The 22821-nt window shown below is 41.3% G+C and overlaps 1 protein-coding gene across 1 annotated transcript in view; it reads right to left on the minus strand.

Annotated features, from left to right (window-relative positions):
• FAM155A (family with sequence similarity 155, member A) overlaps positions 1 to 22821 on the minus strand; it is a 697316-nt gene that overhangs the window by 32192 nt on the left and 642303 nt on the right. The window contains exon 2 of the mRNA XM_011933869.1: positions 15648 to 15819. Coding sequence (XP_011789259.1) covers positions 15648 to 15819 — 172 coding nt within the window. The remainder of the gene's footprint in view (positions 1 to 15647; positions 15820 to 22821) is intronic.

Genomic DNA, 22821 nt, shown 5'->3' on the forward strand with positions numbered 1-22821 from the left:
AATCTAAAAAGCTTCTGCACAGCAAAAGAAACAATCAGCAGAGTTAACAGACAACTCACAGAGTGGGAGAAAATCTTCACAATCTATACATCTGACAAAGGACTAATATTCAGAATCTACAAAGAACTCAAACATATCAGCAACAAAAAATAAAAAATACCATTATAAAGTGGGCTGAGGACATGAATAGACAGTTGTCAAAAGAAGATATATAAATGGCCAACAAACATGAAAACATGCTCAACATCACTAATCATCAGGGAAATGCAAATTAGAACCACATGAGTTAGCATCTTACTCCTGCAAGAATGACCATATTCAAAAAGTCAAAAACCAATAGATGTTGGCATAGATGTGTTAAACAGCGAACACTGTTACACACTGTTGGGATGTAAATTAGTACAACCACTATGTAAAAGAGTGTGGAGGTTCCTTAAAGAACTAAAAGTAGAACTCGATTGACAGGTGCAGTAAAATCTCAGGAATCACCACTAAAGAACTTATCCATGTAACCAAAACCCACCCGTACCCTAAAACTATTACGATTAAAATTTAGAAAACTGTCTTTCCAGGACTCTGCTTTCTCTCAAAGAGACAAAAATTAGTGGCTAGTAATAATGCTAGTTACAGTTGTCATAGCAGTGATCATAACATACACAAGGGAGCCCAGAAGCTATGAATTAAATCTTCACCATGGATTTCATTCTTCCTTTGAAAAATAAGCTGTTTAAACTCAAGGAAATTTCATTTCTCTGTATCGCCTTTTCACGTCTGTAAGTTTGTGATAACAACACTCTCTATATTTACTTCCAAAGTTGCTCCCTGCCTCCTCCATACTTTCTTAATACTTACATATAAAGCCTGCAGGTTAGCATCTGTTTAATTTGCCTACTTCTGCAGATGAATATGCATTTCTTAGGTTATGAACCAAATGAGTTTGTGGCAATTTGTTAAGGCAGTGATAGAAAACTAATACAATCGGTTCTTAGCAAATGTTTGTTGAATGAGTACATTTCAAGAGAAAATCCTCAGAAGAAAATATATCCGCAGAATATATTGTAGGAAAAATATTATAAAAGAGAAAGAATATAAACTTATACAAATTCACCATATTTCTTCTTACAATGTCTCCCTAGAACAGCAAGTCTAGCAAAGTATTTTATAATAAAAGCAGGAAATCATCAATGGTAGACTAGATGAAGAAAATGTGGTACATATACACCATGGAATAGTATGCAGCCATAAAAAAGAACAAGATTATGTTCTTTGCAGAGGAATGGATGGAGCTGGAGGCCACTATCTTTAGTAAACTAATACAGGAACAGAAAACCAAATACTGAGTGTTCACACTTATAAGTGGGAGCTAAATGATGAGAACACATGGACACAGAGGGGAACAACACACACTGGTGTCTTTTGGAGGGTGGAGGGTGGAAGAAGGAGAGGATCAGGAAAAATAACTACTGGGTACTAGGCTTAATGCCTGGGTGATGAAATAATTTGTACAACAAACCCCCATGACACAAATTTGCCTGTATAACAAACCCACACATGTACCCCTGAACTTAAAATAAAAGTTAAAAAAAAAAGCATGGTAATCATGTATATGTCTCTGGAATCAAGCTAGTAATGAGAAAGCTACTCCAATTACAAAATAAAGTTCAGGCGAAAAGAAAAGGCATTCTCAACAACCAAAATGTAGAAACAAAGTGTTCATCAATGGACAAATGGAAAAATAAACTGATATATATGCATATAACGTAGAATATTTTTCAGCCTTAACAAAGGTAGAGCTACTGCCACGTGCCACAATGTGGATGAACCTAGAGGACATTATGGTAAGTGAAATAAGCCAAAGAAAGAAAAATATTATATGATCGCACTTATATGTGGAATCTAAAAAACAAAAAGTGTTCAAATATAGAGAGATAATAAAACAGTGGTGTCCATGGTGGGGGAGTTGGGGAGATGTAGGTCAAAGGATGCAAAGTAGCAAATATATAGGATGAATAGGTTGAAGGATCTAATGTAGAACATGAGGACTAATAATAGCATATTGTATTCAGGATTTTTGCTAAATGAGGAAATTATAGCTGCTCTTGCCACAGGGGTTGGGGAAGGGTAACCAAGTGAGAGGACAGACATGATACATTTGTTCCACTATTAACCATTTTCCTATATACATGTTTGCTGTGGTTTGAATGTGGCCCCCGAATCTCAAGTGTTGGAAACTTAATCCTCAAATTTATATGTTGATTGGAGGTGGGGCCTTTGGAAGGGACTTAGGATCACATAAGGTCATCAGAGTGGGGCCTGATGGTAGAACCTGTGGCTTTATAAGAAGAGGAAGAGATGCCTGAGCTGGCAGGCATGCTCTTGTGCTTTTGCCAAATGATGCCCTCCACCACACTACAACACAGCTGGAAGGTCCTCATTAGAGCTGTCACTCAACCTTGGACTTCCCAGCCTCCAAAACTGTCAGAAATAAGTATCTTTTCTTTATACATTACCTAGTCTTTGGTATTCTGTCATAGCAGCATAAAATGGACCAAGACAATGTATCTTATAACATCATATTGTATATCTCAATATACCTTAAATATGCAAAATAAAATTTACTTATTTTTTTAAAAGAGCATAGAAAAGCAATGGACCAAGCGAAGTGGGAAGTCAGATGTGCTGGCTTTTCCTATGGGCTTTCCTGTAAACTTGGGAAAGCTACTCTATTTCTCTATTCTTCAAATTTATTTATTTACTAAATTTAATTGTTGAGCTACCATGTTAGACAAATATGACCAAGAAAGTCCCTGCCTGCTTCTTCACGCGTGTCTGATGGTTTTAGCTGTTCACTGCATCCACTCTCGTTTCTGCGTTCTCCCTTAGGCTGAGGTCAGCAGTTCACAGTAAACAACAGGGCACTCACCTGCTGGAGCGGGGCAGCAGCTTGGCCCCTTCCAGCTCTACAGCTCAGTGATTTTACGTGTGGAATTTCTTTAATCGTTTGTCTACACTTGCTTTTGTGTGTGTGTGCCAATTGATGGAGCTCATGATTTTTTAATAAATTTGAAGTTTCCTCATGGAAATTTTTCTATCCTTTAAAATGTTATTCATCCCTTTGTGGAAATAATGATGGAAATGAAGGGAGATGGAAACCAATTTTTCCGGTAAGGATTAAGACTGAGAATTTGAAAGCTGTCCAGAAATTAAATAAAACAGTTATATAAAAGTATTAGTCTATATTTCCTTTCAAAACCTTAAATATGAACCCATAAAATCAGGCTGGGAATGACAGAACAAATATACTTTCAAATGGAAGAAAACTTTTCTAGAGATAGAAAGTTTATCCAGCTAGTGGTGAGATTTTCTAACTCTTTTTTTTTTTTCTTTTTAAATAGGTTTCATTTTTTAGTGCAGTGTTGGATTTTCAGCAATATTGAGCAGAAACTACAGAGAGCGGCTTGATTTTTTCACAGGAAAAATTTCCTAACTGCAGTTTCCTGAGATGATGGGTTTTCAGATTTAGGTCTAAAGTCTTCCAATTATTAAACCATGATTAATGGGACATAGTACACACAGCAGCATTGCAAATTGACTGTGCTTCTGAATTCCTTCAAAAGGAGATTCATAAAATTTACAAAAATAATTTTACTTTACAATTAAAGACTATCTGCAATGTTAATACTCTTTCTTCATTACTACTCTCTCTGCATAATTATCATCCTCTAAATCCTGCTGGCTGAGCTCCCTCGAGGCCTTTATAATTCCTTTTTATTGCTTCCTGTCCTCTAATCCTCCAGAACTTCTGAAGCATGCAGAATTTGTCTTCATGTGAGTTAGAATTTGTTCTTTGCTTGAACAAATAACATTGAATATGTCTGTTTTATTCCAAAACTTCAAGGCATTGCTCAGTGTATTCCTCCACTCGGGGTGTTATCACAATAGTCCCACATACTAGGGGGCTTAAACACCACAATTCAGCTTCTCTCATTTCTGGGGATACATGTCCAAAATCAATGTGTTGGCAGGGTTGGCTGCGTCTGGGGGTTTTCAGGAACGCTCTGGTATGGGCCTTTCTTCTTGGCTTGTAGATGATCATCTTCTTCCTACGTCTATTCACACTGTTTTCTCTCTCTGTGTCTGTATCCAAATTTCCCCTTTTTATAAGTATGCTGTTATGGGAAGGATTGCATACTCCAAAAATGTACCCGTTGAGCCCCTAACTCCCAGTTCTCTGACGTGTGAATGTATTTCAAGATAGGGCCTTCATAGGGGTGCCATGAGGCTTTCAGGGTGGGTCCTAATTCAATAGGCTGGATGTCTTTATTGGACACAGAGGAAATTTGAACATGCAGAGACCCCAAAGATGTGCTGGCATGGAGGTAAGACCGTGTGAAGACACAGCAAGAAGGCAGTGTGTACAGGCCAAGGAGAGAGGCCTCAGAAGAAACAAAACCTTGATCTCAGACTTTTAGTCTTCAGAAGGGCGAGAAAATTCATTTCTGTTGCTGAAGTCCTGTAGCATGCGGTCTTTTGTCACGGCAGCCCTAGTGGACTAACACATACACTAATCACATGGGACTAGAGCTCATCCGAATGACCCATTTTAACTTGATAAGCTTCATAACCAAGTTATTTCCATATATGGTCACATTCACGGGGTGCCGGGGGTTAGGATGTCAACATCTGAATTTGGAGAGCAGGGGACACAATTGAACACATGACACCGAGTTTGGGGTACCCATTCAAAATGTAAATTCCATAAGCTTAGACGCCCCATCACTTTTCAGCCTTTAAGTTCCAGTGTTCCAGGTAATGGAGTTGTGTGGCGGCGGTGTGAACTCCATTCAGCCGGAGCCTCTATACTGCGTTGACAGGAGGGTGGGATACAAGGGACAAAAGACAGCTTTGACATGAAACACTGAGGTGCTTCTTTCTGACTCCCAACGGAGGACACTTTGTTACAGTGAATCCAACCATCAGCCCCCTTGCTCTTTCACACACTGCCACAGGCACCCGTGGGCAGGAGCATTGCAGGCTCTGCAGGGCATGGCTGCCCCTCGCTGCTGGTCCTGAGTGACACCTCTCACCACAGAGGTTCTTCTTGCTCAAAGGACGGAGTTGCTACTCATGAATGAACTCATCCAGTGTTTGCTTACTGAACACAAACAATGTGTCCGGCACTTTTTTGGTGTCCGTGGACACACCAGAGGACATACGTTCTTACCTTAACCCAACTCACCAAAACGAGGAGCCAGGCAAGTGGCCTGTGATAAAGATGCAGCCCAGTGAGCACCACAGCAGCAGAAGCACAGGGTGCTCTGGGCACACGTGCTCCAAACTCCCCCTCAGGGGTCAGGGAGGGCCTCCTCCTGGGAGCCACAGTTGCTTCAGGATTAGTCAGAGGAAGCTTTGACGGACGGGCATCCCAGGCAGTGGGGCTTCACATGCTGGGTGGCTATAGTTGGGGTGTTAGGTCCCAAAGAGGAAGTGATGATGAATGAGGTTGGGGGATGGTGGTAAACAGGTCAAATCAAGTCAGGTTAAGGAGCTTGAAGACCCTCCTAAGGGAATTAGAACATTGAGTGAGGGGCATGATCTGTGCCAATAACAGGTTGCATGGCAAGCATCTCCGACATGATGAATGCGCAGACTCTTTCATCTGTCTCTACTTCTTGGTATACATTCATTTTACAGTAAAATTCACAGGCTGTGGTAAATGATACAGCCATAAAAATATGCCTTGCAGAACTGCATTTAATAACAGATGGCTAGGAATAACCCACATGGCCATTAGTCAGGAACTGAGTAAATAAACGACAATAAATCTGTAACCCATGACATCAGTCACCAGTTGGCTGGGGGAGGTGACTTGATCTTGCCTGTTTTGTGTCTTTTGGATGTCGTGTCATGAGCACCACTTATCAATTCAAACATCAGTAAATACACCTTATTTAAATATTTCAAAAGTATGTAATATCAACTGCTATAGTCCTGGTGACTCCAGTGTGGCCGCAGGACCTGTTCCTACTCATTGGTGGCATCAGACATAACTCTGAAGTTGAACCTTAAGGGCCCTGGAGCTGTGAAAATGAACGTTCATCCAGTGAAACTATCTATTACCACACCGGCAGACATGGCACTGCAACGAAGAGATGGCGATCGAGAACTATTTTGGTTTTTGTCTCCAGTTCTCGAAAACTGGTCTTTCCACGTAATCTCTTCCAAGGTCTATGATATGTGCATATATGTTGATTATCTCTCTATCTATCTATCTCTCTATCTATCTCTCTATCTCTCTATCTATCTATCTAAAGTAGATAAGTTGATAGATATCTCTCAACGTATATGCACATATCATAGGCCTTGGAAGAGATTAGAAGGAAGTTTCTCTGGCTCTTCACAGTTCACAATGGAATGCTACATCTTAAAATTACCTCTGGGGAGGTCGAGGTGGGTGGGTTACGAGGTCAGGAGATCGAGACCAGCCTGGCTAACACGGTGAAACCCTGTCTCTATGAAAAATACCAAAAACCAGCTGAACGTGGTGGCACACATTTGCAGTCCCAACTACTTGGGAGGCTGAGGCAGGAGAATTGCTTGAACCCGGGAGGCGGAGGTTGCAGTGAGCCGAGATTGCACCACTGCCACTGCACTCCAGCCTGGGAGACAGAGCGAGATTCTGTCTCAAAAAAAAAAAAAATAAATAAATAAAATAAATTACCTCTGTAAGAAGAATTTACTACGCAGTGAGAAACAGATCCTATCTTGGGACAATTATTTCCCTTGGGATTGAAATTATTTCCGTTTCCTTGCAATGTTTGTTCCTGCGTATTTGAAGGTGGACTTCCTTGGGTTTTCTCAGCCCACTTACACACAAAAAAAGACTAAAACACAGCAAATGTCCCTAAGACAAGCCCAAAAAAGCATCTCCCCCACTCCCTCAGGTAATGACGTATTCCGTAAAGAAGGAGATTTTAGTGAAGGTTACCACGAGCCTCACTTTCTGGCAGGAGTGGGTTTTGGTGTCGAGGTCGCGGCATTTTCAGACTCTCTATGCCTGCGTTTATTACTCTTTTGATCCCATAAATGGGTCAATAAAGGTACAACATACCATATTTAGGACTGATCCAGTAGTGTCAAACAATAACATCATAACCGGAGAACCACCATCTTAAAATAGCATTCTAGAAGTTTTATTCCTAAGTGAACTTTTTATTTTCAAGTTTTCTTCTTAGAGAATTTACACATTTACTCCATCAGTGCTGCTATCCCTAAATGAAATTCACTGTTTCTTTTTTTAAAATTTGGAATTAACTTTAAAACTAATTTTAAAGTTCTGCTTACAAATCGGTCTTCAATTTTTAAACCTAAGGTATTTTTTATTTTAATTACCTACATTACCTGGAAATTTAGCTATTTTAATTGTATCGATATATAAATGGGATATTTGAATTATGTATAAATTATATAAATATATGTTGATATGGTATAGATATTATATATGTACAATCTATTATATATTATAAAATATAACACAAGGATAAGGTGATTTGCATTCATAATAATATTCACAGAGACATTTTAGAAACTTTAGTTCTCTGTTTTTACCCTTTACACTAATTTATTTGTGTGTGTATATGCATCCTAAGACTCTCCCTCACCAATCTGACAGAATGAGCCATCTAAGCAGAAAATTTCCCTGAGAATAATGACCCAGACAGTCTTCTTTTCTTTATTTAACCAGAAAAATGTCTATGTTCCAAAATGCTTGTAACATCCATTTTTAATGTGATGTGTGATGTTGAGAAATCAGGACATGCTTGAACAATGAGATTTGCATTGCAAAGACAGCAGGCTGTGGGCGTGACCACCTTCCTTAACCTACTGACTGACTTTTTCCGGCTGTGCATAGCAAGGAAACAATTGCTTACACAAGAATTTCAGGATGGGCTGGCAGGTCGATTTCCTCTTCCACTACAAATGCTGGACTAAAAGCCAGGAAATGTGGCGCTATTCTTGTTTCTGCAATTGCTTGTTTTGAGGGAGTGGTTAATCCTCAAGGCATCAGACTAGATGACTTCAGTAATTCTGGTTTGTCTAAGATTGACTCAGTCTATAATCATGTAGGATAATTTCATTGTTCAAAGTGGTCCAGTATCCAGAACAGCTACCAAGTAGGCATAAATTCTTCACAAAGATGACTGACTTGTAGACAAAATAGGTGAACACTCTCATTGAATAAGATTTCACCCGTTCTGGGAAATCTCACTTGGCCATATTCTTCCTAAACTGACATTCTAGAATTCAGACTTTCCTTTAGCGTCTAGCTTTGACAGCCACTGTGTGGTCAGTAGTTCTAAGTTCACTCACTCACGCTGAATGCAGGGAAACCTTTGTCACGGGTGTGTTTTATCACCTCCTTGCTGTAGAGGAGATCACTACATGTTTTGATTCAGCTTCCATCTAACAAGAGACTCAGCACCTCAGCAGTGCGGGCGCGGGCACTGCCTCTCTGAGGGCAGCACGCATAGTCTGGCTTGAGCAAAGGGTGACTTTCCTTCCAGAGGGTGCAGAGGGCCTGAAGGTATTTGCCAGACACAGTATCACTTCTGCACAAGGTTAACGAGTGAGTATGGGCTGAAGTCACTAAATCTTCCCGTGATGGCATCAAAAAGGACAGCCGTCAGGCACTGTGCTCTGTCCCCCGTGGTACCCCCTGACGTGGTGATGGGCCCTGACATGGCTCGGCTAGGCCCTCAGTGGTTCCCTGGGGCAGCTGGCTCAGGACCCACCAGTGAAGCACAGATGCTTCTCAGGGCTGACTGAACTCCCGTTCCTGCAAGTGCTCCTGGCTTGGTTTTCTCCACTCTCCCTGGTCTGATGCATTTCATGTCTACTCTTAGACCAGGCAAGGTATAGTGATGAGAAGCAGAAGGATAACTTGAACTATGTCAGAATTTCCCCAAAGGCTGTCGAGGTGAGCAAGCGCATGCAGGGCCTGCCCAGTTGTCAGCATGTCTGGAGGCAGAGGGGGCCGCCCACGAGTTCTCCCTGCTCTCTTACAAGCATCACCCAGGTGAGTTGGAGTCAGAGGGGGCCGCCCACGAGTTCTCCCTGCTCTCTTACAAGCATCACCCAGGTGAGTTGGAGTCAGAGGGGGCCGCCCACAAGTTCTCCCTGCTCTCCAACAAGCATCACCCAGGTGAGCTGGAGTCAGAGGGGGCCGCCCACAAGTTCTCTCTGCTCTCCAGCAAGTGTCACCCAGGTGAGCTGGAGTCACAGGGGGGCACCCACAAGCTCTCCCTGCTCTTCAACAAGCGTCACGAAGGTGAGCTGGAGGCAGGTGTCTTCCTCTCCCCACACAGACAAGAATAAAACCTCATTCTCCTCTGCAGCTGCACCTGCCACTCCGCAAGCACCACCAGGCTGGACTACAGGGGGTCCCATCTAGCTCGGGCCTCTGCTCTTGGCTGCCCTGGGCACTGAGTGTTCTGGCACTGGGCTCAGTACTGTTAGCCACTTGTGGAGGTGAGGCAGTGAGACCTTACAGTGGGGGCGATTTTCCAAAATTCAGAGCTACTGGCAGAATTCAGACATCTAATTTCTCCTCAATTCCCTACATACATTCTCTTGCCAAAGACAAACTTGGTCTGCTGGGATCTTTATGCATATAGAATTCAGAAAAAGCAATCTTAAGTAGGAATGATCTGAACTCAAACCTAAAGATATTAACTGAAATAAACCTGAAAAAGTACAATGTTTTAATGGAAGAAGATGTCATGAACATATGAAGTTACTACATTTTACTTGGTTTTATAATCTACTCTCATATTTTTAAATTTTTATTCTGGGCATACCATCTCCCGTCACGTTTTTGCCTTAAACTTTGATATATTGATTAAAATATTTTGTATGAGATTAAATGATGCTATAACTACACTGGTCTTTTTATTATTCTGTTTTCAAAGAAAAAAACCCTGATTTTAAAAAATTAAATGAACATATGTATACACAAGGGAAAATAAATAAATTGAAATGGCATAAATGTTCAAATTAAAATCTACAGAAGTAGATTTTTTTTTTCCTACTGAAATTTTCCTCTCATGAGGACATCTTTTTGTCTTTTAAAAATCTTTCTCAACTCACTGGATTTTTGCAAATGTTTTTTCTTTCACAGTTGTGAACTCACTCACAAGTAAACCGTGAGATGTCAAACATTAAAAAAAATTCCTTCGAATGTGATCCATATGCAGATCAACGCATTTCCTCCCCTGGGTCGTTCCCTTCCGTTCCCTGCAGGCAGTGAACGTCCTCGCAGACACTCTGCAGGCGCGCAGAGTCGCCACCAGGGGGCGCCCACCTCCCATTGCAGCCTCAACCGCCTGTCAAGTAAGGAACAACAGCAGCCCACAGTATTTTCCCCAGAGACAGAAACATAACCTTATTCCTGTCACAGCTCAAAAAGAAAGAAAAAGAAAAAAAAAAAATGGAATGCAGAATTTACATAGAAGTCTTAAAATATGTTTTATCTCCATTGTCAGTAACCCCCAGCAGACCAACTTTTACTTTCATTCCTTCAATAATTTCCCTGTGCAAGGGAGCAGCAAACCATGGCTGGTCTATTTTATCTGTCAATCAAATGGTAATTTTCTTAATGTTTGTTACCATAGCACCCTCAGCCTGTGCTCCTCCGCTGCCTCTGTTTTCTGCAGCTTGGTTCACTGTTACAGGTAAGCAATCAAGGATTTCTCCAGGGAACTCTGGAATGAGGCGAGGGAGTGTGGAGAGGGAAGCCCACGTAATTACCACGATGACGGGCTGACATCGTAGAATCCAAAAACGACTTCCGCCCCCTCACTTTCAAGATGAAGCAACTGAGTTTCTAAAATAGCAGTGCATTATGCGAACTGAGCTTGCAAACCCAACAGAACCCACCTTGACAAATTTTAGCTCAATAATGCCTAACATTAAATGACATGTTTCACCCTGACAGCACCTCAGAATTTCTTTCCAATTAATTTTTAAAACATTTCTTTAGTCACGTGTCAGTTTTATTCTTTAACGGAAAAAAAAAAAATCAAGAGCAATCTCAGGCAAAGTGTCTTTCCTTTTATCTCCTAAGACAGAATTGGAATTAAACATATGCACGGGGATGCACTTGTCATCAAGATCCGTGGTTAGAACATTTGGTCATGACCTTCCGTAACATCCTCAACCAAAAGCATTCTATAGTAATGGACATGCATTCTCAGATATTTCATTTTTTAAAGGAAGTTCCTGGGTTACTAAAGGATCATAGGTACACAAAGTGGCAGATGATCAAAAATATATACATTTAAAACTTTCCAATTTGGTACATGGTAATGTGAGCACCAAGAAGAAATGATGCACGAGATACTGAATTTAATACGTGTGACCAAAATGGTAAAAAAAACTCCTGATCATTTACAGAAATTGTTCACCGATTCCAAGGGCTGATACTGCCTTTTTTGTGGGAATCCTAGGTATCAGTATATAGCCAATAAGACAATGACAGGAAGAACTCGAGGTCCTCTAAGATTCTGGGTGCAGAGGACTCTAAGAAAAGGAATCACCACGCCACTGGTTTGCCACTAAGGAGAAGCACCTAGAAAAAAACTGATGCTCACATGGATAGTGTCTGTCATCAGGCTCTATGCAGTTATGTGCTTACAGAATACTTTTTTGAGGTCGATAAGAAAATTAAGTGAAGAATCCTCGACATCCTAGAGGGAATTCTCCATCCTTCTGGAAGCTGTGAATTGGATGCAGTTCAAATAGGAAAGCCATTATAATTAAATTTGTTGAATTTGAAGGAAACTCCACCTATTCCTTTAATTCTTAGTGAGAAATGATTGCACTTTTAACATCTAGAGTGGAAATCAAATGCTTTAGGATTTTTTTCAAAAAGAAAAATTGCTGGAGGCAAGATGAAGGTCAACTTACTTGGTGAATTCTTTTTGATGGAACTGTGTTTAGCGATCGTCACTGTGCCTAACTCAATGAGGAAGACATCCAACAGAACTACCTGTGAACATGTGAAGTTGCTACGAGCTCACCATCCAACCTAAGGCCATCCACGTGGCCTTAGCTTATCAGCAGCCAACTGGGAAACTAGAAAAAATACTCCCGGTTCTCTTCTGTGTTTACTCTGGTCCTTCCTGGGTACAGAAGACATTTCATGCAAAATGTAAAAAGGTACCTGAGATGGCTCACATTTAATTGCAAACTTATTTATAATGTAAACTATTTAAAAATCCATGTACATTTGTAGAAGATGGACATCCAAAAATGTGCAACTTAAAATCTGGGAACAAATGATATGCACACATGTATTACTAGGTTCCTTAGAAGCATGACAAGCCACTCCACAGTTTAGCCAGTGGTCCTCTGAGAGCTGTCCTCTATTCTAACATCATCCAAGATGAAAATCATTCTGGGGCCCATGTCTGGGACTCTTATAAGCAATGGGCAGGCAGCTGTGATGGACAGGAGTAGAAATCTCCTTGCTCAGGTCCAGCAGTGCACTCTTTCATTTCTTTTTCCTTTTGAGGTAGGGTCTCGCTATGTTGCCCAGGCTGGAGCACAGTGGCAGGATCACAGCTCACTGCAACCTCCAGGACCTGAGCTCAAGCAATCCTGTATCTGCCTTCCAAATAGCTGGGACTACAGGTGCACATAACTGTGTCTGGGTACTTTTTTTATTTTTAATATTTTGTAGAGGAAAGGTCTTGCTATGTTGTCCAGTCTGGCCTCAAACTCCTGGCTACAAGCAATCCTCCCACCTCAGCCTCCCAAAATTGTGGGGATTACAGGCATGAGCCACTGCATCTGGCCTCAGCAGTGCACTCTTAAGGGACACCTGTAACCGATGGTGAGAAATGATGGCTGCTAGTTATCAACATGGATGAGAATTCTTCAAAGAGGCATAGGTCACACCTTAGAAAAGAAGATCAACATGAAAATTATTGTCTTTTTCTGTCAGATTGTTTTACAGATCTTCAGGGCAAAATGACTTCAGAATTTATCCTGGATATTTTCTAGCAATTTAAACATAAAATGAACATTAACCCAACTGAAAGTGACATAAGAACCACTGTTCTTAGGTTTCCAAATGTTCAGTGATGAGATTATCCTAGGGGGCCTCTAACAGAGATGCCATTTTTCTCTGGATCTGATGAAAAATCTCTTTTTTCCTGCCACTTTTCCGTAATGATGTAGTTATGGCTACGAAGAAGCTGTCTTTACCAAACTCGGTAACAATTAAAACTGCAGACTGGATTCTCTGCCTATGTTGTGAAGTGAGAGATTTAATTCTACCCTGGCATTCTGAATGTGTATGGAGGAAGGGGGTGAACACTCAAACATGTATTTCAGATTCACAAATACAGATATGTGTAGGAAAAAGATGTAAGATAAACGCAAACACCTCACCCTTCATTTGGGTTTTTTCTCTACTTTGAGAACTTGGTTCGAAAACTATTGCTCTTCTCTAGGACAAAAGCCATTGTGAGTGTAAATGCATAAATACAACCTGTACATAAAAATCCAATAGCTTCTCTGAAGTCCTAATGTCACCGACACCTCACTGTCCCACGATAAAACAATGAAGGCCTTATCTTCATGGTTATTTGTGGAATGTTCGTTCTATGCAAAATTCAGTATGAATTAATAGCCTGTGTCTGGTGAATTTTGTCTCAAACTCAAAGCAAGAAAATATTGATTTCCTCCTTCCCTCCTTCCCTGATTCCTTCCTTCCCTCTTCCCTCCTTTCTACCCCTCCTCCCCCTCCAGCAAAGAGGAGCTACATAAAAAATGACTTAAGCATCAGTTCAGTAGAATAACACGCAGGCCTGTGAAATCATTCTACATTTCACTTTCCTGTGTGCAATGGCTATGGCTGGTTAAAGACATAACTTGCCCTTCTCCCTTATCTGTAATCCTTGCAGCAAATCCACATGGGGGCGGGTTTGACCACTGCACTTTCTAATGTACTCGTGAAGGGGTGGTGCCTCCGAGAGAATGTGCAATAGAAACAGGAGAAAGGCCGAGGCGCCTGACCTTCAGTCACGTGTTCTTCCCACAAGCTTGGGCAGCATAAGAAATACTAAAATGACGAGTTAATGGGTGCAGCACACCAGCATGACACATGTATACATATGTAACAAACCTGCACGTTATGCACATGTACCCTAGAACTTAAAGTACAATTTAAAAAAAAAAAAAAACAAAAAAATACTAATCCAGGCCGGGCACGGTGGCTCGCACCTATAATTCCAACACTTTTGGGAGGCCAAAGCGAGCGGATCACTTGAGGTCAGGAGTTGGAGACCAGCCTGGCCAACACGGTGAAACCCCGTCTCTGCTAAAAATACCAAAATCAGCCAGGTGCGGTGGTGCATGCCTGTAACCTCAGCTATTCAGGAGGCTGAGGCATGAGAATCGCTTGAACCCAGGAGGTGGAGGTTAAAGTGAGCCAAGATCACACCACTGCACTCCAGCCTGGGTGACAGAGCAAGACTCCGTCTCAAAAAAAGAAAAAAGAAAGAAAAGAAAAAGAAAAATAAATACTCATCCAGTTCAGTTCTTATGGGGAGCTTTGGTGGACGATCTCTCGATAGCTTATCACATAGAACAGTGTGGCTAATGAATACATATGTAAATAAGTGATGCACAAATAATTTGATAAATTCTCATTTGAGCATCTTAATCTGTTACTCTGTTTTAGAGGAGTTTGGTAACTCTAATGTCAGAAGAGAATTTTCATGCACGCATATGATAGTGTTTTATCCTTACACTTGAAAACGAAACATGCTACAACTTGAGCCACACAGTGCCAGGGACATCGTATAGCATTATCGTTACAAAACAGAGAATGCAGAGCAACAACTCGGATTATCACACCACCCTGGCAAAGTATCTTGTTCTCGCCATCTAATTATCATTTTATTAAAAAAAAAAAGAAAAAAGGCTCTTGCTCTTTATATCTGATTCTGTCTAAATTATGTAACGCTTATAAATGTCCAGAAAAGGATGCTGATATTGGTGTTTGGTGCAGTCTGACTCATTTGCTGAAAGAAGTAAACATTGTTTAATGGATAGGCTTGTTGTGTGGCTCTAACAGACACACACACATGTACAATTTAGGCAGATATTTTTAAAGCTCTTAATACTTTTTACAGAAAATAACAAAAATTTTCAGAAAATTTAAAAAAAAGAAAATAGGCAAGAGAACATCAACTTCTGACTAATTTGAAAAGCGTAATTTCACTGGCCTTAGCACGTCTTCTGTTCTTACGGAATTCAAAGGCAATGCAGGCAGAATCTAACCTACACTAGGTCACATGTAAGTATATCTACTGATTGCTAATATTTTGCCATCAGATTTCTTCTTGTACACAGTGAATAACTGTGGTCTCGGTTACAGACAGACCACGTGGCACAGAAGCTGAATCATTTCCAGAGCAGTTGAGGGGAGCTTTCGCCACTTCTATTAGGGAAAGTGCGGAAAACTACCAGGCGCATCTTCAGGGTTATTATCAGTGAAAGGAAACAGCAAAGCAAACAACATGACACAAGAAAGCAAAACCGCCGGAGGCTGCTGTACAGACTCCCACCCGGCACTGTACCTGTGCAGATGAAACTGGAGAGGCCTCCGTAGATGACTTCATCATTGTCGGGCAATATAAATGGACACCTCGTCTGAACCTCCAAACAGTATTGCTTGCAAGGAATTGTCTTTCTGCAGTTAAACTGTGTGACTTCAAAATACTGGGAACAGAGCCAGGCTTTGTAGACAATCTGAAAAAAAGAGAAGAATGAAAAATATAGAGGCGTGACAACAGAATGATAGAGGCACTGTGAGACGCGTGCAAGCATGCTGTGGTTTCAAGTGGATCCTAGGAAAGCCCTCATTGCGAGAAAGCGTATTTACACAACGACAGCTGCAAGTGATAAAAACACAGCAACGAAAGTCTCCGCAATAAAAGCAAAACAGCACTTGATTGAGTCCCTAATTGAATGTAGAAGGTATTTTGGCCTTTAATTTTATGCGGCTTATTTAAAAATGGGTGGATTTAAGCAGGAAGTTAAGTTTTCAAAATCCAGGGATATCCAAAGTAAAATAAATAACTGACCCTGTTGCTTGTGCTGTGGTTATTTGCTGCAGTGTGGCTGGTCGGCCAGTTCCCTCCGTATGGAGTCCCACGTCTATGCCTCCATCGGACACTAGATGGCGCGAAGCACTTTACCAAGATGGCCCAGCAGGGGTTGGGAAACTGCTGTTTAGATCTTGGACTTTCGGAGGCACAGAACGGGCAGAAATGGACATTTACATGCATGACTCACACCAGATGCATTAAAAATCTCACTGTCTGAAAGCCCGGAAACACCCAACATAGATCAGACATCATATGCTGTGGTGTGCTTGGGAGGAGGGAAGCCTCATCAGAGCCACAGCTTCAACCTTCTAGATGAGGTGCCAGCCTCATGAAGGTTTGCTACGTATTTCTATAATTTCACCAAATGTGAAAGGACTGGGACTTCATTCATCTCTTTGTTTTGGTGGCTATTTGGGAAAACAAACATTGAAAAAATTGCCTTTTTCTGACACGTAGGAATAAGCTGATCTTAAATTCAAACCAAACAATGGCAGATGTACCCATTTGCAGTACAGGTCGCTGAAATTCAGTTATTCTCCAGGCCCTTGGCACTAATGGCTTTTATTTATCTATTTCTAGGGTTAATATTATCCAAGTAACATTTTTCTGGTTATATTTTACCTAGAAAAATGGAGGCGCTGCAGTTAAGAGATTATAAATACTTAATAGTAACAAGAATAATAATATTTACTTTAGATATCACTGGATTTTGAAAACTTAACTTCATGATTAAATCCACTGATTTTCAACCAAGAGATTATAAATACTTCATAATAACAAGAATAATAGCTACTATTTATCAACTTTATACTCGTTTCTAAGTTGTAAACTTTTTTTTTTTCCATTTAATTCTCAGCATGCACTTTTGAACATAACTATTAGTCACATTTTGCCCAGGAATAATATTAAGTAATAATAATATTAGGTAATGGAAGTGGAAAATCCAGACTTCAAATTCATGTTCTGTAAGACTCCAAATACTGTGTTCCTAATAGTTATCCTATATTTAATCTGAAATCTACTTTTAAAGCACTTATGAAATCACAAGGGAGTTTGCAGCTGAACCTAAAATCAGCATGGCCTTCCATGCCCCCAGTCAATATCCATTTGGTAGAAGGAGGATTGTATTTTCTTATTCATAACTTTTTAATAGGTTGATCAAGATGATGCTTTATTCTGTGATCAAGGTGCCTCGGTAGAGGTAAAACGAGATAAATATCAAAGTGAGATACACTTTTGAATGGCCAAAAGTAAGTTTTCTTTGCCAGTCATCAATGGCTCATAATCACCATGTAACTTGTTAGTAAAACATACAAATAATTAGAATTCTTATAGGTCTTTTGAATGAGTCTTCTCGTAACAGTGTACACTGAAAAATTGCACTAGAAGAAAATGTTACGATAGCTGAAGAAACCTCTAAGTATTCTTATGCCAACTGGAAAACGGAGGTGGGCTGTGGCTGTGTGGCTCAGGGGGACAGGTGAAGGTGGGGGTGGTGCCGGCAGCAAGAGGCTGGAAGCACCAGCTTCAGAAGAAAAAATGAAATGATTTCTTAACCAAACCATGGGGAAGTTGAAAACGTTTGTCAAAATGCCATGGACATTGACGTTTGTGTAATATGACATGATATGTAATACATGACATTTATTTTGTAAACTAAGCTGTAATATAAGAATGAGCCACGTATACTCTGATTCCTGGGCTTAACGACCTTTCTCAGGTACTAGAGGAAACAGGATAGGCTTATACCTGCAGTTCAAGCAATAACATTCCATTATGAGGACAGCTTGCTTTCCGCACACTTCTGGGATTACCTGTTTTTCTTTAATGAATGCCCTATGTAATTCCAGAAAGTGGCTCATGTTTTCGTTGGCCAAATTGTGGTCCCCATGCCCACCGCTCCCCTACAGGTTGCCTTTCCACAGTTACTCCAGTTAAAATGGGTTCTGAATAGGGAATCGTGTCCTGTAGCCATGAACTCTTAAGAAACAATGTCTCCTCTCTCGCAGACGGTGGGGCGTCCAGTATTGGGGTCTCTTCAGACCTACACATCCTCTTTGCAACCACTTTCCTCAGCACTGCCCAATGGGAACAGATCCATTTTTTTTTCTGGTTCCTTAAATTCTATTTCCGGTATATTTCCTTTGCAGATTTTTTTTTTTTAACTCCAAAATAAAGAAAGAAAGAAAAAAAAAGAAAGAAGAAAGAAACTAGTAAGAGATCACAGCATTTTTTTTTTAAGTATCAGGTAGTAGTAGTTATGAAGAAAAGTGATCGATCGTCATTTGCAAAGCCACCGGCAGAATCCCAGACCTTTTACGCTGGGCTTTAACGACCTCTCCAGCCAGGCTCCATTGTGGCATCCATTATGAGCTACCTCCTGGGCTTTGAGTGTGCAATGAAGATTTCTCATCTGAGTATTAAATATTTTCTAAAATTTTAGCTCTAGGGATAAGATACATCAGAAAACAAGTCGGGGAAACCATGTGAGCTGAGACGAAATCCGAAGGATGGAGGAGAAATATTTTATTGCTACTTAAGAGATTAAGGCTGAGAAGCAGATGTTATATAACCAAAGGATTTATCTTCTCCGTGTAGATGTGTTTACAATAAAAGAGGCAAAGCATACAGCACATTTGCTAAAATATTTCAGAATACACTGGAAAAAGCGTGCATGGGAAGTAAAAAAAAAAATTCTTCTAGAATCTTGAAAAGTGACATAGCATGTTAGTAAAAACCTGAAAGTGTTATGTGAAGAACAGAGAATACCTGAGAATTTACTGTGGCTAAGAGCAAATGAGGGGTGAGGTTCTTACAGTCATCTCCAGTGTCTGAGAACCGGCTATGTGCTGATGACAATGGCTTTAAACAGTAAATTGTGGAATCAGAAAATAAAAACGAGGAAAAAGAAACAGGTAGCTATCGGCATGATATAAAGATGAGTTTTCCTGCCAGAAGAGATGCACAGAAATAAAACGAGCTATCTTCAAAGATGCTGAGTTCTCTAGAACTAGGAAAATTCCAGTAGACTTTCAATAACTCTTGTCAAAACATGGTGAGGAGGATTCCTATGTTAGGAAGGTGAGAGAAGGCCATGGCTCCAAGACAACTCCCAATGTCTTTCTAGAAGGTTTTGCAGGAAGGAGTTGAAAAGGATGTTTTGTGGCGGCACTGGGCTGAAAGAACAAATTGACTAAATCTTAAAAGTAATAAAGAACTTTCAAACTAAAGCACATCATGAAAAATGAGTATACTTGTCTTATTTCATAAGAACTATGGAGTATAAAGAAGGTTAGAAATCTTTTTTATAATGGCTTGGTCTTCTATAGAGAGAAATATTAGGTAAATTGCTTTTCTATGTGTCACTGCAGAGTATAAATAATTATATGAAATGAAAGAATAATTGTGGGAAGGAATAAAAATGTGTGTGAGGTCTCTGGTGACAGAGTAATGGCTCGCCGATATCCACCCCTTCCCCCCCTTGATGGCTGGTGCCTCCTTCTAGCCAAGAAGCAGCTTGATTTGTCAGGAAATTATGCTCTGAAAGGGTATTTCAAATGGCCCACAGCCCCCGCCTCCTCTACCCTGTCCTCTGGAAATGACTATTGACCGTCACAATCTTTGCTGGACAGCTGCCCACCACACAGTGTTCTCAAGGTGCCGCCTGGAAGAGGAGCAGACTACGCTAGAAAAATAGCCCAAATGACAGCATCATTTTTACTTAATACTTGAATTGATTTTTCTCTTTTTCCCCTGAAGCATTTTCTCTCTTGCTATCTTTCCTCATAAAACCGTTGAGACTTGTCTGGGAAATGTTTTACAAATAAGGAAATGTATACAGGGAAATCAGGCAGCAAATAAGTGGAATTCAACTCTCTCCACAGCCCAGTCCATAGCTTTTGTGAGCGGGAACTCTTAAAACAGGAATGCTTCTGAGAGGACAGAAAGCGAAGGGAGCGTTGGATACGTCGGGGTCTCTGGAGTCACTAAGGTGAGACATTCCAGGGTGGAAAGCCTGAGACACCACCTAGCTGAGCCTCTGTTAACGCTGGAAGTGGGGCCTAGAAAGATGCAGATGGCAGCTGAGCAAGGTGAGGCCTGGACGCCAGACGCCCAGGGCCCCTGGGCACTGTGGAAATGCACTCCGTGTTATTCGGAAGGCATCACCTGAGTATTATTCATTTTGAACATATCCTTTTTCCTTTTTCTTTTTCCCCAAGTCACTTCATTTTGAAACTCACTTGCAGTTCTGCAGAGCGGGCTGTATGAGCCCCCGCCTCTCCCTCCAGACTGATGTCCACGTCTTCCCTGCGTTTGCTTCAGCCGAGAATCCCTCGGTCACCCAGGCCTGTTTGAAGAGGTGATCAGGGCAGCAAAGGCTGAAGAGACCAAGGAGAACCCAAGAGAGCTCATCTAGAAAACTCATTTTCACCCTCGTAATGAAGTTTTTTTTTTTTTTTTCTTTTTTTTTATTTGAAAGCTTTGGTTATAGCAGCACAGCCTCGGGAGATAGACTGAGCGGGGAGTACTTTGCTTTCCGATTACAGGGAGTGATGTGAAGCCACGAACTCTAGAAAGAAATGCTTTACATGCGAGTCAGGACGATCCTGAAGTAGCGCATACATTTGTGAATAGAAATCCTACATGGGACCAGGACCAGCATGGTTAACAATGGTGGCGTACAGACGGCTGGCAGGTGTGCCTGTGTGAGTGTCCGCATGTCCTCTCTTGGTTCTGGGCGTCCCAGCTGAAGATAGCTAATCTGTGCAGAACCTTTCAAAAAATGCCTGCGATTAATGTTTTGCCAGCAGAAGGTTGGCTTCTCGTTGCTTTTTAAACGTATATTATCCCCATCTCCAAAATCCATCTCTATGTTTCAGAGCAAGGTAGAAGATTTATAATGTAAATATATGTTAGCCTGCTGAAAAAATCCCTGTTGGCTATGTATTTTATCACAAAGAAAAATGTCAGATATTAAAAATGGTTGTCAGCTTCAAATCAAGAGGCTAAGCAGCTGCCCTCCCTTTTCCCCCACTTATTAGTAAGGACTAACTTCCCTTTCACATTTGTAGCATTTGTTGATAACATTTTATTAGATCCATTTCTGCCAGCTCTAACCCCGCTAGCGGCCTGAGTTTTGGGTATGTGTGGGTGAAATAATTGGTTATGTAAGCATCAGTCTGCGATAGCAACCGCCTCAGGCTAATGCACTTTGATGCCTAATGCACGGTGCTACAGTTTTAAGTGGGGGTGACACTCAAAATAAATTTTCACGTTCCTATGTCTGAATGTCTGCTTTCTGCTACGTCTGTATCCGTGTCTGGTGAAAGCACATTACACCCAGACATTGGAAATCGTGATATATTCTGAAAGGGAAACAAGAAAGGCCCCACTGCCTGAGGCGGAGTTGAGTCTGTGGAGTAAACTAAGGACGGGCGGTGAGCAGGGGTCTGAGCTTCTTGATCCCTCGTTGGGGGGGTCTTGTGATATCAGCACCACTTGCCTTCCAGGGTTTTGTCTTGGCTCCATTTCCTGAAGTAAAATGCAAATGTCTTCCTCTTTTCTGGTGGTGACCCACTTTTTGAATCCTATCATCACACTTAAGTCTATTCCCTTGCATTTCAGGGCCTCTTGAGCTTGTGGGCTCTGTCCCACATTTCGCAGTCCACCCAAACCATTCTCAACACCAAAATGAGGCTCCTGCAGTGCCCATCCACGCCAGCATCCCAGACTCCATTTATACGGCAGAGGGAATCAGTCTGAAAATCACAGGGCCAGCCCAAGCCCAGGCGGCCCATCGGGGTATGGCATCATGGAGGCGCCCAGACATATGATTGTAAGAAGGTGAAAAGCAGATCAACTCGGCTGTGCTTTCGCAAATAGAAAATGTGCCCATCCAGAGATCATCTGCACAGGGCTTAGGAAAAAAGGAAAAGCTAAGAAGCATTTGTCAGTGTGTCTCCAGCACTATGCGAGGGAAACGTGTCCTAACTATGATACAGAGGCTATTTCGTTTCTCTTTTTCTCTCTTCGTCATTAATAAACGTCTCATGTAACACTCCATATCTTCCTTGTTTTATCTTTCACTTCATCTCACTGTGATTGGGCCTCAGCTCGAACCACTCCACTGAGATTGTTCTTTCCAAGCTCCTTGGCCCCTCTGCTGACAAATCCAGCTGGAAAATCAGTTGTTGTCTTGTTTGACCTCTTGCCAGCCGTCATCATGGTTGCTTGAACACCTTCCGGAAATGCCACCAGGACTTGTTTTATCCTGGCGTCCCTCTTAGTCCTCTGCCCCCTCCTTCTCCATCTTCATTTGTTTGCTGTTGCTGTTGTTTGTTTGTTTTCCCTGCCATTCCCCAAAATGTTAGTATCCCTCCGGCTTCTGTTCCAAGCTTGTTTCTACACATTCTTTCTGGGCAACCGTCCATCCTTGTGATTCAATTGTAGTCTTTAAAATAGTGAAGCCTAAATCTTCATTACCAATGCTGATCTCCTCTCCTCTCTCTCTCTCTCTCTCTCTCTCTCTCTCTCTCTCCCTCTCCCCACCCTCCGGCTTCTGTTCCAAGCTTGTTTCTACACATTCTTTCTGGGCAACCGTCCATCCTTGTGATTCAATTGTAGTCTTTAAAATAGTGAAGCC

The sequence above is a fragment of the Colobus angolensis genome, unplaced genomic scaffold (genome assembly GCF_000951035.1).
Source record: "Colobus angolensis palliatus isolate OR3802 unplaced genomic scaffold, Cang.pa_1.0 Scaffold13, whole genome shotgun sequence".
NCBI lineage: Eukaryota > Metazoa > Chordata > Mammalia > Primates > Cercopithecidae > Colobus > Colobus angolensis.